A 12,663-nucleotide genomic window follows, 5' to 3' on the forward strand; every position below is an offset into this window, starting at 1 on the left:
CTACAGAGAGATATTGTTCGCTCACATTTTGAAGTTTGAACTATCTTACCTTGTATCTGTCAATATTCCATCGATTGCAAGAAAATACCAAAGTGAATCAGACGTCCAACATATATGTGATCCCCTGGGAACAAATGAAGAGAAAATAATTTTCATATGCAAACATTATGCATTCAAGCTACTGGTATGATAGACCAAGCCACTGGTTAATAATAAAAGTCAAGTTGCATCTTAATATGTTCTAAAAGGATCTAGGCATATGGAGATTCATGTTTGGCACATTAGCATAGCAACGTAACAGGTATTTGATCAGGATTAGAATCAGGTAGGTATATGTGCACCATTGTCTGTCATTCACATCATATGAAAGTCAACACCTTGGCTCAGTGTAAATTCTGGACAGCTCGTGTTTCATGTAATGGAGAGTGACATGACAGCGTATCAAGTATCATACATATGAACTTATACACACACAATGAGCTTTATGTACAAGAAAGCTAGACATATCCTTTGTATACAGATACACAAGTGGAATAAAATTAATTGTCCATGTCTCAGTTTATCGCTGATCTGAGACATGGATCAACACTGAACAATTCATGACTATACAGATGAAATGCTTCAGCTAAGCTGAACAGATCCCAGTCCTTGATCCTTTTTGCAACAACCAAACAATGAGCGGATCCAGGCCCAGAAGCTCCTCTTATCTGTTTCCTTCCGGCTTGCTTCCCTTGAAGCAACCATATTCTTCATATAATTAACCACCTCCTGACATGTACAAGAAACATCATTCAGTCAGTGAAGGACAAAAGTTAGCAAATACGGGAGAACAACACTGCATTGCATACCTGAGCTCCTAATTTCACAACTTCTTTAGGTGGTACTTCCAGTGGAGTTTCATCAGCAAGAAATACGCGTAGTTTTGAGAGGTACCTGAACGAGTCTGGTAGTATTCGTATCTGGTTACTACTGATGTCCAACTCCTCTAGCATCTCGAGTTCCCCTATCGATTTCGGCAGTGCTCTTAAGTCAGAAAAGTTCCTGCTGACGTTCAACTTCACAAGGCTGGCCGCAAAGCAAATGTTCTCAGGGATCATTTCAACTTCATTGAAACTGACATCCAGCTCTCTCAATCTGGTAAGTTGGCCGATTGTTGTGGGCAGGCCTTTGATTCTGTTGTAGTGTAATGTGAGGATCTCCAGCTTTTCTAACTTTCCGATGGCTTCTGGAAGGGCTTTTAGCTGATTAAAATCCAATCTAAGCTCCATGAGAGAGGTGCAAGATCCAATAGTATATGGTAGCTCCTCAAGCTCGTTCGTCTCAGCAATTAACCTTCTCAAGTTTGTCAACTTTCCTAAACAATCAGGAAGCACCTTCAACATATTTGAACTCAGGTCAAGATTTGCCAAGCTGGTGAGATTTCCAAATGATGTAGGAAGAGATTTAAGCTGGTTTGCATGCAGGTCAAGATCAATCAGGCTGGAAAGTTCCCCAAAAGTATCAGGCAGATTGATCAGCTGGTTTGCATGGAGGTCAAGCTTTGTCAAGTATCTAAGGCTACCAATTGTTGATGGGAGTGCCATGATCCTATTCTCAGATAGATCAAGCTCAGTAACATCTTGTAATTTCCCAAGTGAAACAGGGAGCCACTCAACTTGGTCCACCAGTTTTCCCCGGAGATTGAGCTCTGTAGTCCCCTTCTTTGCTGATGACTCTATAAGGCTTGCAACTTGGATAAGGCCCAGCTTTTCTGTGTCGTTATCTTCCCAAAAAAAAAGACATTTTAAATTTTAGGATAATACAAACACTGAATTTTTCATGTTACTGTGCAAAAAAAGGTGGCTCAAGTAAACACCCAAAAAACGTGTCTAGTTGTTCATCATTCGTACTCGTCTCCTATCTACTCCAATTAGTAAACTCAAACCATCAGATTTACTAAAGGCAGTAGACAGCTGGTAAGAAGAAAACAAAAGACAGATATGCCTACACTAGAAAGCACATCAAAAGTCAATAAAATCAATTGACTAACTGTTCACCATTCATATTTTGGTAAGATAAATCACAGCATCTCCTATATATTAAAATTAAGCAAGTTGGCACCATCAGATTGAGTAAAGACATGCCACAGAATATTGGTACAAGTAGCCAAAAATATCCTTCCTAGTAGTGGATCCTGTGTCGACCAACATAGGGTAGTTCCCAGGTTCCTTAGAAGTGCTAACACAAAAAATAAGAGCTAACACACATAATTATCACAAATTGCAGTCAGCGCCTCATCTTCCAATTACTACCACTACTGATGATGTACTGAGAAGGATCCTACGAATTATGAATAGATTCACTGCAAACAAATATCAATGTGTAGAAAAATATTGTCGTAATTTAGGAAAAAAAATATCAGCAGAAACAAACTTAGTGGCTGGCTCAGAAATTGAAGTAGCTATTTAATTCTCGTACAACAAAGGCCCATGCCTCATACTGTCCAATTACTAGCATTAATGAACTACTGCAACGCAAGTGTGATCATTATAGCTGAACAACCAGTATGATGGCATCCTACAAATAATTCAACTGCAAACAAACTGAGGGGGCGGCGCATAATATGTTACCATAGTTCTAATCGAGTTTTTCTTAGAAAAATAGACTACTCCCTCTGTCCCAAAAAGAGTGCACTTTTGGCTTTGTCCTAAATCAAATTATCAAATGTTTGATCAAGTTTATACAAACAAGTACCGATTTTTATGATACCAAATAAGTATCATTAGATTTATCATGAAATATATTTTCATATTATACGTATTTGAAGTCATAAATGTCAATATCCATACCCTTCTCTATAAACAAGGTCAAACTTAAGATAACCTGACTAGGACAAAACTAGAACTCCAGAAGTGCAGTCCTTTTGGGATGACGGGAGTCCATGGTAATGGAACTACAGACTGAAAATATAGAGTGCGGAAAAAAATTGAGTAACAAGCAGAAACTACACCATTCGAATAAAAAATTGAATAACAAAATACAGAACAGTCAACGCGTTTCCAGCAATTAACATATTTTCATTTTTCTAGATGGGAAATTAATCTCAGCTTGGGGGAAAATGATACAAAAACATAAACTCTGAGGAGAGGCGTAATACCTGCAGAAGCAGCCCGACGCAGGGACGAGACGGACTTGGTTTCGAAGCCCAATCCGCCCTTGCTTCCGCGGTCTATCTCTGATGCCGCGGTGGCCACCGCCGCCGCCAGCTCCGGCCTCCGCTTGGCCTCCACCTCGACGACCTCGTCGACGGCGTAGGCAGCATCACCCCCGCCCCCACCCCCATCACCGGGGGACACCACGCGCGACGCCCTCTGGATGAGGTCGTCGAAGACCTTGAACCTCCTCTCGAGCTCGACGACGTGCGCGGCCTCCTTCCGCTGCAGCAGCGCGCGGAGCCTGATGGCGTTGCGCCTGGCCTCCCGCAGCACGTCGAGGAGCTCCGCGGGAACGCCCTCCCGCGCCCGCGCCGCCGCCGCCCCGTCGACCTCGGCGAGTCGCGCCTCCTCCTCCGCGTCCGCCGAGGCCAGCACCGCCGCCGCCGCCTCCAGCTCCTCCACGGCCGGGCGCGGCGGCAGCTCCCGGTACAGCCGCGTGAGCTCCTCCACCACCTCCGCCGTCGCCGGCGTCATCCCTCCCACCGCCACCGTATCCGGGCCCGCAAGCTCAACACAGTGAGAGTCTGAGAGAGAAGCAAGGTCGCAATAATGGCTCGGCGGCGACGGGAGCAAAGCGAGGGTGTATAAAAAGTGGAAATTGGAGGGCTTAATTGCGAAGCCAACTGCTTCGAGAAGAGAGGTTGTGACTTGTGACCGGCCGGATATTAATTCAAAGGGCTCAGGCGCAAAAGGGGCGGGTGGCGGCCGGCGCGGGACGTGGGGCCCAACGATTAGCTGTCAGAGGACCGGGACGTGTCCGGTAGGATCTGGAACGAGGTCGCCCGTTTCTTCGCGCTGTGCCCCCTCCTGTGTCCGATCCGACCGCTCGAAGGGGCCCCAAAACGGCAATCGTGACTGATTTTACCCTTTATTTTTTTTGAACGAACAGATTTTACCCTTTATTATCATAAAAGATCTGACAGTTACCATCATTTTACTTGCCCTGATTTTTTTGGTAATTAGGAGTACTCTAATATAGGGTGGGTTTAGTTGGTGAAAAAGTTTGAGTTTTGACACTATACCACATTTTGTTGTTACTTGACAAATAATGTTCAATTATGAACTAATTATGTTTAAAAGATTCAGCTCGTGCTAATCAGTTAAATATGTAATTAGTTATTTTCTAACTGCATTTAATGCTCCATACATGTGTTTGAATATTCGATGTGACTGGTACACTGCAAATTAACAAGGCCATAGTATTAAAGCTGTGAAAATAAGACCATGTTTGGTTAGGGGGTGAAAAAGTTTTCATGAAAACTTTTTTCTCCTTTGACCACTAATTAGTGGTATTAAATGAAGTCTAACTACAAAACAATCTCCACAATTATGGTACTGTAGCATGTGTTGTAGCTGATAAAACTTTTGACCGCATGATTAGACAATAATTAGGGACGGTCTCTGTAGCATCAATGTAGCCAATTATGGTAGAACTTGGCTTATTAGATTCGTCTCGAAAAATTACACCCATCTACGAAAAAGTTTTGCAAATAAATTTTGTTTAGTACTCCATGCATGTATTCGTTTTTTTTTTGAAAAAAAATTTCAAGGACTAACCAAACACGGACTAAAGTAGGAGTACAAAGATTTGGGAACTCTGGCCCCAAAGAACACACTTGTAGCTTGGCTCGGTAGCGGCTATCGATTACAGCCACTGTAACTTTGCAAGGTGTCAGCCATCTGAGCTCTTCACTTTTTGAAGGAAAAAAAAAGGCACACATTAGGAAGGGATGGGAATGGGATATGAGCTGTGGCGATTTGGTCGTTGCGGGCCTGCATGTTCGGGTTCCCTTTCTTGTTCGTGCCCTTCTTGTTTTATTATGGGAGCCGGCCGGCGGCTTGTGTTCCAGCTTAGCGCCTGCGAGGGTTGACAGGTACTATGCGCGGTAACCAGATTGTACTCTGTCTCAGTCTCAGTGCCGATTTCATGAAGGTTTCGCGTGGGCCACCTCAGCAGAAAGTGTGACGTGGCAAAGATTTCGAGAAGAGAGAGAAGACCATCGTTTCGTCCCCCCGATACTCGGTTTGCACCGTTTCCAACGGGATGAAACCGCACTGAGGGCCTTTCGTTTCATCTCCGCCGAACCCATCAGATCAGATGCACCTCACCCCCTCTCCCCCACGAATCCATCCCCGCTTCCGGGCGCATGCGCGCGCTCGCCGCCTGTTCTTCCCGTGCTCGCCGCACTCCGCCGCATCTCCTCCCGTGCTCGCGCCGCCGCCCCTGCCCTTCCTCCCGTGCTTGTTGCTGGTGCCGCGGGTGAGATGTCCCGCCGGGGGGAAGATCTTCCCCCGCCCGGCGGTGGCCCGGCAAAACGCGGTAGCGGCGGCCCCAAGAAGGGCCGCGGTGGCGGCTTGGTGAAGGGCCGCGACGCCGGATCCGCTTGTTAAGGACCATATTATCAGTGGCTAGTTAAGCTGTGGGCCTCTTGGGTTGAGTTGTATCCGGCTATGGGCCGCCTTATTTCGCTTTGGGCTGTGAGCTCGTGTAATGAGCGGATGACTCTGAACAATATAACCGCCACACGGTAGCTATCGTCGGCAGGAATGGCATAACCGAAATCCCTCTCAATCTGTCTCTGTTCTTCCCCAACCCCTGTTCTTCTTGCTGCTAGCCTTTTCCCATTCTGATTCTCCTCAAATCTATGAGTTCTGTCGATTGATTTAGGCAGGACCATAACAACTGGTATCAAGAGCCAATCCACCACAGTTCCACCATTTTTTTTTCAATTCGGCGAGTTCTGACGACCTGGCGCCGCGCAAGGCCAGTAAATTCGAGACGCTGATGACCGCCACCATGGATGACCTCTCGGCGAAGATCAACGGGTTCGAGTCCCTGATGAACCAGATGCTGGACAAGCTGACGGGTCTCGAGGCCTGGAAGTCCACCGCGGAGGAGGCCTCGGATCGACTCCTCAACCAGGCGGAGCGCATGGCGTTGCGGCTCCAGCGGCTCGAGCAGCTCGAGACGCAAGCGCCGCCACCACCACCGCCGCCTCCCCCGTTCCAGCAACCTCGCCCGTCGACGGCTCCGCCCCCGCCAGCATCCCGTTGGCCGGACCCGTTCGACCTCAACACAGCTCCTCAGCAGGAGACGCGCCCATCTGCGTCGTCCTTGGAGCGGCCCAGCGGGCACCATGTTGCGCCTTCACACCTGGGATGCTGGCGGAGGGATTCTTGGATCCCATCCGCCACACCCGGTCACGGGTATGTTCCATGACCTCAATCCATCGGATTCGGATTTCCACAGCCATCCTTCATCCACTTCTGTTCGTGCGCCGCACTTACCTAAGTTGGAGTTTCCTAAATTCGATGGTGATAACCCTCGCCTCTGGCGTGATCATTGCAACATGTACTTCGAGGTCTACTCGGTGACTCCGGACCTGAAGACCCGATTCGCGGCTCTGAACTTCAAGGGTGCAGCGGCAACCTGGTTGCAGACGTTCGAGCGACGCGGGCGTGTCACAGATTGGGACACATTTTGTTCTACCGTGTTCGACCACTTTGACAAGAATCAGTACCAGCTCCAGCTTCGGCAACTCGATGCCCTCAAGCAAACCGGGTCAGTATCTGAGTACTTGGAGCGCTTTGAGCAATTTATCACACGGGGTGCTGTTGTACAACACACATTATGACGACACATACTTTGTCACCCGGTTCTTGGGAGGTTTGTCTGAAGAGATCTGGTCAGTTATAGCTCTGCACCGCCCCAAGGATGTACAAACAGCTAGTGCCCTGGCTTTATTGCAAGAAGAAGAATTAGAACTCAGAAAGAAGAATGGCTCCAGGGAGTTTGCAAAGGCCAATTATCGCCCTCCAGTGCAGGTTGATAAGTTCAAACCAATGGCTCCTGACAAAACTGCCTCCTCAAAAAGCAAGCCTGACAAGAGTGACTCAGATGAAAAGTGGAAATCTCTTATGGCCTTCAGAAGGAAAAATGGATTATGCTACAAGTGTGGAGAGAAATGGGGTCACAATCATAAATGTCCCCAACAAGTGTCTCTGCATGTTATAGAGGAATTGTGGGATGCCCTTGAACACTCTGACGAAGGTGATACCATAGAGAGTGATGATGAGCCTGAATTGGAAGCTGTGCTTGCAGTGGACACCACTCTGGATCAGTCAGTAACTAAGAGGAGAACCATGAAGTTAAAAGGCAATGTGGGTAATCAAGAAGTGCTGATCTTGATTGACTCAGGTAGTGTTGGAACATTTGTCAGTGAACACCTGGCAGACAAACTGCAAATGCCAACAAGCTGATGTCCTCCAACAAAATTTATTGCTGCTGATGGGAGCCCAATGGCCTGCGCCAGAAGGATACCGAAATTACAGTGGGGAGTTCAGGGACACCTGTTTCTGTCTGATGCTGGTATCCTTCCACTGCAATGTTATGATATGATTGTGGGCGAGGATTGGTTGGAAGAATGCAGTCCAATGTGGGTTCACTGGAAAAAGAAGGTGATGAAGTTCACTTATCTGGGTAAAAGGATAACTCTGTTTGGTGTTCAACCTGAAACGACAAAGTGTGATGCCATCAGTGCAAGGAAACTAAAAGGATTGATCAGGAGGGGAGCTATCTCACACTATATTCAGATGAAAGTTGTACCTGCCAGTTCCACAATTCAGAATCAGGATAGAGCTGTTCAGTCTATGCAAATGTCTGATCCAACTCATGATATTCCAGAAGTGCAACAGCTGTTATCTCAGTATGCTCACCTATTCCAGGAACCAACTACACTGCCTCCAGCAAGAAATTGTGACCACAATATCAGCCTCATTCCAGGAGCCCAACCAGTCAATGTCAGACCATATAGGTATGCCCCCTTTCAGAAATCAGAAATTGAGAAACAACTGTCTGAGATGCTAAAGAATGGAGTTATCAGACATAGTTCTAGTCCATATGCCTCTCCTGTTTTGTTGGTCAAGAAAAAAGATGGGACCTGGAGATTTTGTGTGGATTATAGGCACCTGAACAGCATAACAGTTAAGAACAAGCACCCTCTACCAGTGGTGGATGAATTGATTGATGAATTAGCTGGTGCTAAGTGGTTTTCCAAATTAGACTTCAGGTCAGGTTATCATCAAATCAGGATTGTGAAGGGAGATGAGCACAAAACTGCCTTCAAAACTCATAGTGGACTGTATGAGTTTCTTGTCATGCCATTTGGGCTCACTAATGCCCCAGCTACATTTCAAAGTGTGATGAACAACATCTTTGCTCCTCTACTCAGACATGGAGTTCTGGTTTTCATGGACGACATCCTGATCTATTCTGCAACCTTGGAAGATCATGTTCAGTTACTTGCTTAGGTGTTTAGCATCATCCAGCAGCACCAGTTTCTGATCAAGTTGTCCAAATGTTCCTTTGCTCAGAATCAAATAGAATATTTGGGTCACTATATCTCAGCACAAGGAGTGGCCACTGAATCCTCTAAAATAACAGCTGTGCAACAATGGCCTGTACCAACAAACCTTAAAGAACTAAGAGGATTTCTGGGTCTGACCGGGTATTACAGAAAGTTCATAAGGCATTATGGTATGATCAGTAGACCCTTGACACAGCTGCTAACAAAGGGAACACCATTTGTGTGGACTCCAATTACTGAAGAGGCCTTTCAAGTGCTCAAGAAAGCTATGGTTGAGGCACCAGTCTTAGCTATTCCAGATTTCAGCAAGATCTTCACTCTGGAAACTGATGCATGTGATTATGGATTGGGTGCTGTACTGATGCAAGAAAATCACCCTGTGGCTTATCTTAGCAAACCTTTATGTCCCAAGAATCAAGCATTGTCAACATATGAGAAGGAGTGCATGGCCATCCTTATGGCAGTGGAAAAATGGAGACCCTATTTACAACATAAGGAATTCATTATCAAGACTGATCACAAAAGCCTCCTCTATTTGACTGAACAAAGAGTACACACAAAGCTGCAACATAAAGCTCTCTTGAAATTGATGGACTTGCAGTATAAAATAGTTTACAAACAAGGTGCCACCAATATGGCTGCTGATGCCCTGTCTCGACGCCCAACACAGAATGGTATTATGGCTGTGTCTTCATGCTCACCTGCTTGGATGGATAATTTGCTACAAGGCTATGAGGATCATGAGGAGGATAAGCAACTGTTAGCCGAGTTAGCTGTGACTTCTCCTAACAGCAAGGGTTTCTCATTATCAGGAGGCATAATCAGATTCAAAGGTCGAGTATGGTTGGGGCACAACAAATTGGCTCATCAACATGTATTGCAAGCATTCCATAGTAGTGGCATTGGAGGTCACTCAGGATTTCATGCAACATATCACAGAATTAAGGCATTGTTTGCCTGGCCCAAGATGAAGGACTACATCAGAACATTCATTCAGCAATGTGATGTGTGTCAGCAAGCAAAGGTGGAACATGTTAAAACCCCAGGTCTGCTTCAGCCATTGCCAGTGCCCTCCACACCATGGACTGTGGTAAGCTTGGATTTCATAGAAGGACTGCCCATCTCCTACAAATATGATATTATCATGGTAGTTGTGGACAAGTTTACCAAGTATGGTCACTTCATTGCACTCTCCCATCCCTTCACAGCATTGCAAGTTGCACAGGCATATGTGAACAATGTGTATAAACTACATGGGCTGCCACAATCAATTATCTCTGACAGAGACAGGATCTTCACAAGCAAAGTGTGGCAAGAATTGTTCAAACTATCTGACACTCAGCTGCTGATGAGTTCATCGTATCACCCACAAACCGATGGTCAGACAAAAAGACTTAATCAGTGCCTTGAAGCCTTTCTGAGATGCACAGTCCATTCTTGTCCTAAACAGTGGTTTAAGTGGTTGTCAGTTGCTGAATATTGGTACAATACATCCTACCATTCAGCATTACAGAACACTCCATTCGAGGTTCTTTATGGACATCCTCCCAGGCATTTTGGCATTAGTAACTTGCAGGCGTGTTCTGTTCCTGAACTGGAACAATGGCTGACTGAGAGAGATTTGTTGACTAAAGTGGTTCAGCAACAACTGATAAGAGCACAACAAAGGATGAAAGCACAGGCCGACAAGGGGCGTTCTGAGCGGGAGTTCGCTGTGGGCGACATGGTGTACCTGAAATTGCAACCTTACATCCAGTCCTCAGTGGCAAGCAGACTGAATCAAAAACTTGCATTCAGGTTCTTTGGACCGTTTCAGGTATTGCAGCGCATTGGCAAGGTGGCATACAAACTAGACTTGCCAAGCGACTCCAAGATTCACCCAGCGGTGCATGTTTCACAATTGAAGAAGCACATTGCTCCTCACCTTCAGGTTAGTTCAGACCTGACTGTTATCCCTGATGCTGACTCTCCACAAGCTGTGCCTATAGCTGTGTTGGATTCAAGACTGGTGCATCATGGATCGTCTACTGCTACGCATCTACTGATCCAATGGTCCGGTCTTCCTTCGACTCTGGCGACCTGGGAGGAACGCCAAGATTTCAGGCGCCGTTATCCAGCCGCTTCAGCTTGCGGTCAAGCTGATTCTCGTGGGGGAGATAGTGTTAAGGACCATATTATCAGTGGCTAGTTAAGCTGTGGGCCTCTTGGGTTGAGTTGTATCCGGCTATGGGCTGCCTTATTTCGCTTTGGGCCGTGAGCTCGTGTAATGAGCGGATGACTCTGAACAATATAACCGCCGCACGGTAGCTGTCGTCGGCAGGAATGGCATAACCGAAATCCCTCTCAATCTGTCTCTGTTCTTCCCCAACCCCCGTTCTTCTTGCTGCTAGCCTTTCCCCTTTCTGATTCTCCTCAAATCTATGAGTTCTGTCGATTGATTTAGGCAGGACCATAACACCGCTGCAGCAATCCGCCGCGCCAAACCTCCCGCACCCTCCCAGCTCCCCGCGCTTCCGCTCGTAATCGCGCGCGAAATCCTTTCCTGTCCCGTCCAATCGCGCGCCAAATCTTTCATCCTCCGCCACTCTCAGCCTTTAAATCACGGAGTCGACGCCAGCCAAATCTCCGTCTCCCCTCCGTCTCAGCAAGATGTCTGGCCAGCTCGCCGGCGGCAGCGGCCGCGGCTGCCAGGCAAAGGGTGGTGGCGGCGGCAAGGCAAAGAATGGGCAGGCAAAGGGCGGCTGCAGCCGCCAGGCAAGCAGCGGCGGCGGCGGTCAGGCTACAGGCGATTCCCCAACTCCGCCGTCGACAGTGCCACTGGAATCACCTCCCCTGCCGCCTAGTAGTCCATGGTTCTCTGGATGTGGAGGTACCAGTGGCACCACGCATGGAAATCAACCAAATCCATGGTAAATCCCAGTTGCTTTTGTGATGGTTCTGCATAGCTTCATTCTGTGATGCGCCTACAGGTAAATTTTGTTCTCCTTTTACTTCTCCTATGCATCGATTCTTCTCACGTCATTCTGTGACGTGCCTGTACGAGTACAGTGGTTCTGCATAGCTTCATGTTAAATTCTCACGTTATACAGTGATTTTGCACAGATTCTTCTCAGTGCTTGCGAAAATGTCTGAGGATGGTGACAACATATTATCAGATGATGAGCAATATGGAACAATCAACTGCTTCGATGAGTTTGTCGCCGAGGAGGAAATTATAGATGACTTGATCGATGAAGCACTGGTCAGCTTAAAGCTACATAGTTCCCATGCCACATTTGATCATAACACATGCAAGATTTAAATGCTACATCCTGCTTATAAACTGTGCTCGTAAAACTGTGCATTGAGAGTTGGAGTTTCATTATATTGAAAAGCTGACATGACAGTCTAGATACTTGTGTCCATGACACCTTCCCTAAAACTGGCCTGAGGTGGAGTCGACGTGTAGGTACAGTGCGGGGTAAGACACATCACGTGCCAACAAAATTCAACGGAAAAAACGGGAGGAGGCCGCGCCGGTTTTGGACGTACCCGGACCTCGTGCGCGCCGGGTGGGTGATGGTCAAACCGGCGCAGCAGCAGCGGCCGCCGCCGGCAGGAATCTGCCGATGGCGCTATCCGAGGAGGAAATTGCGGTGCCCGATGGCAAGTTTTATTTTCTCGGCAAGAATCTAATTTTCTCGGCAAGAATCTCGCCGTCCGTCTTTTTCTTTTTTCAACGGGTGCCTAGACTTGCTTATTGTCGGGCTTATCTACTCGTTAATGGAGAGGATGCCGTCTTTTTCGACGGCTGCCTGCTGGACTTTTTCTTGTTATCGGATTTATCTACTATCTACTCCCTCCGTCCTAAAATAAATATAATTTTAATACCAAACACGTAAACCAATATATGGTGTAAAATTACAAAATATCCCTTATCTTTTATGAGAAGGTTCCAGATACTATTTTGTTTTTTTTGTAAGAAGACTTCGAAAACTCTTGTCTTTTATAGTAGTTGGGTCAAAATATTATTTTTTATGAGACAAATTTTAAACTCTAGATGTGTAATTATTTTGGGACGGATGGAGTAGTTATAAACGGGAGCTCTGAAAGGGCTCGCTTAT

The 12,663-nt window shown here is 46.6% G+C and overlaps 1 protein-coding gene and 1 long non-coding RNA gene across 2 annotated transcripts; one reads left to right on the top strand and one right to left on the bottom strand.

The window, feature by feature from the left end:
• Window positions 1-378: 378 nt before the first annotated feature.
• LOC120688105 (plant intracellular Ras-group-related LRR protein 5-like) lies at window positions 379-3,801 on the bottom strand. The gene is made up of 3 exons (XM_039970276.1): window positions 3,137-3,801; window positions 849-1,762; window positions 379-768 (listed from the first exon to the last, which is right to left on the bottom strand). Exons 1-3 carry the CDS (start codon window positions 3,666-3,668, stop codon window positions 622-624), a joined length of 1,593 nt encoding a protein of 530 aa, XP_039826210.1. The 5' UTR covers window positions 3,669-3,801; the 3' UTR covers window positions 379-621.
• A 7,217-nt stretch (window positions 3,802-11,018) lies between these two features.
• Window positions 11,019-12,375, top strand: LOC120688106. Its single transcript, XR_005680974.1, has 2 exons — window positions 11,019-11,529; window positions 11,663-12,375. It is a non-coding gene; the product is annotated as an uncharacterized LOC120688106 (long non-coding RNA).
• The last annotated feature ends 288 nt before the right edge of the window (window positions 12,376-12,663 follow it).

Source organism: Panicum virgatum, chromosome 9N (assembly GCF_016808335.1).
Source record: "Panicum virgatum strain AP13 chromosome 9N, P.virgatum_v5, whole genome shotgun sequence".
NCBI classification, from domain to species: domain Eukaryota; kingdom Viridiplantae; phylum Streptophyta; class Magnoliopsida; order Poales; family Poaceae; genus Panicum; species Panicum virgatum.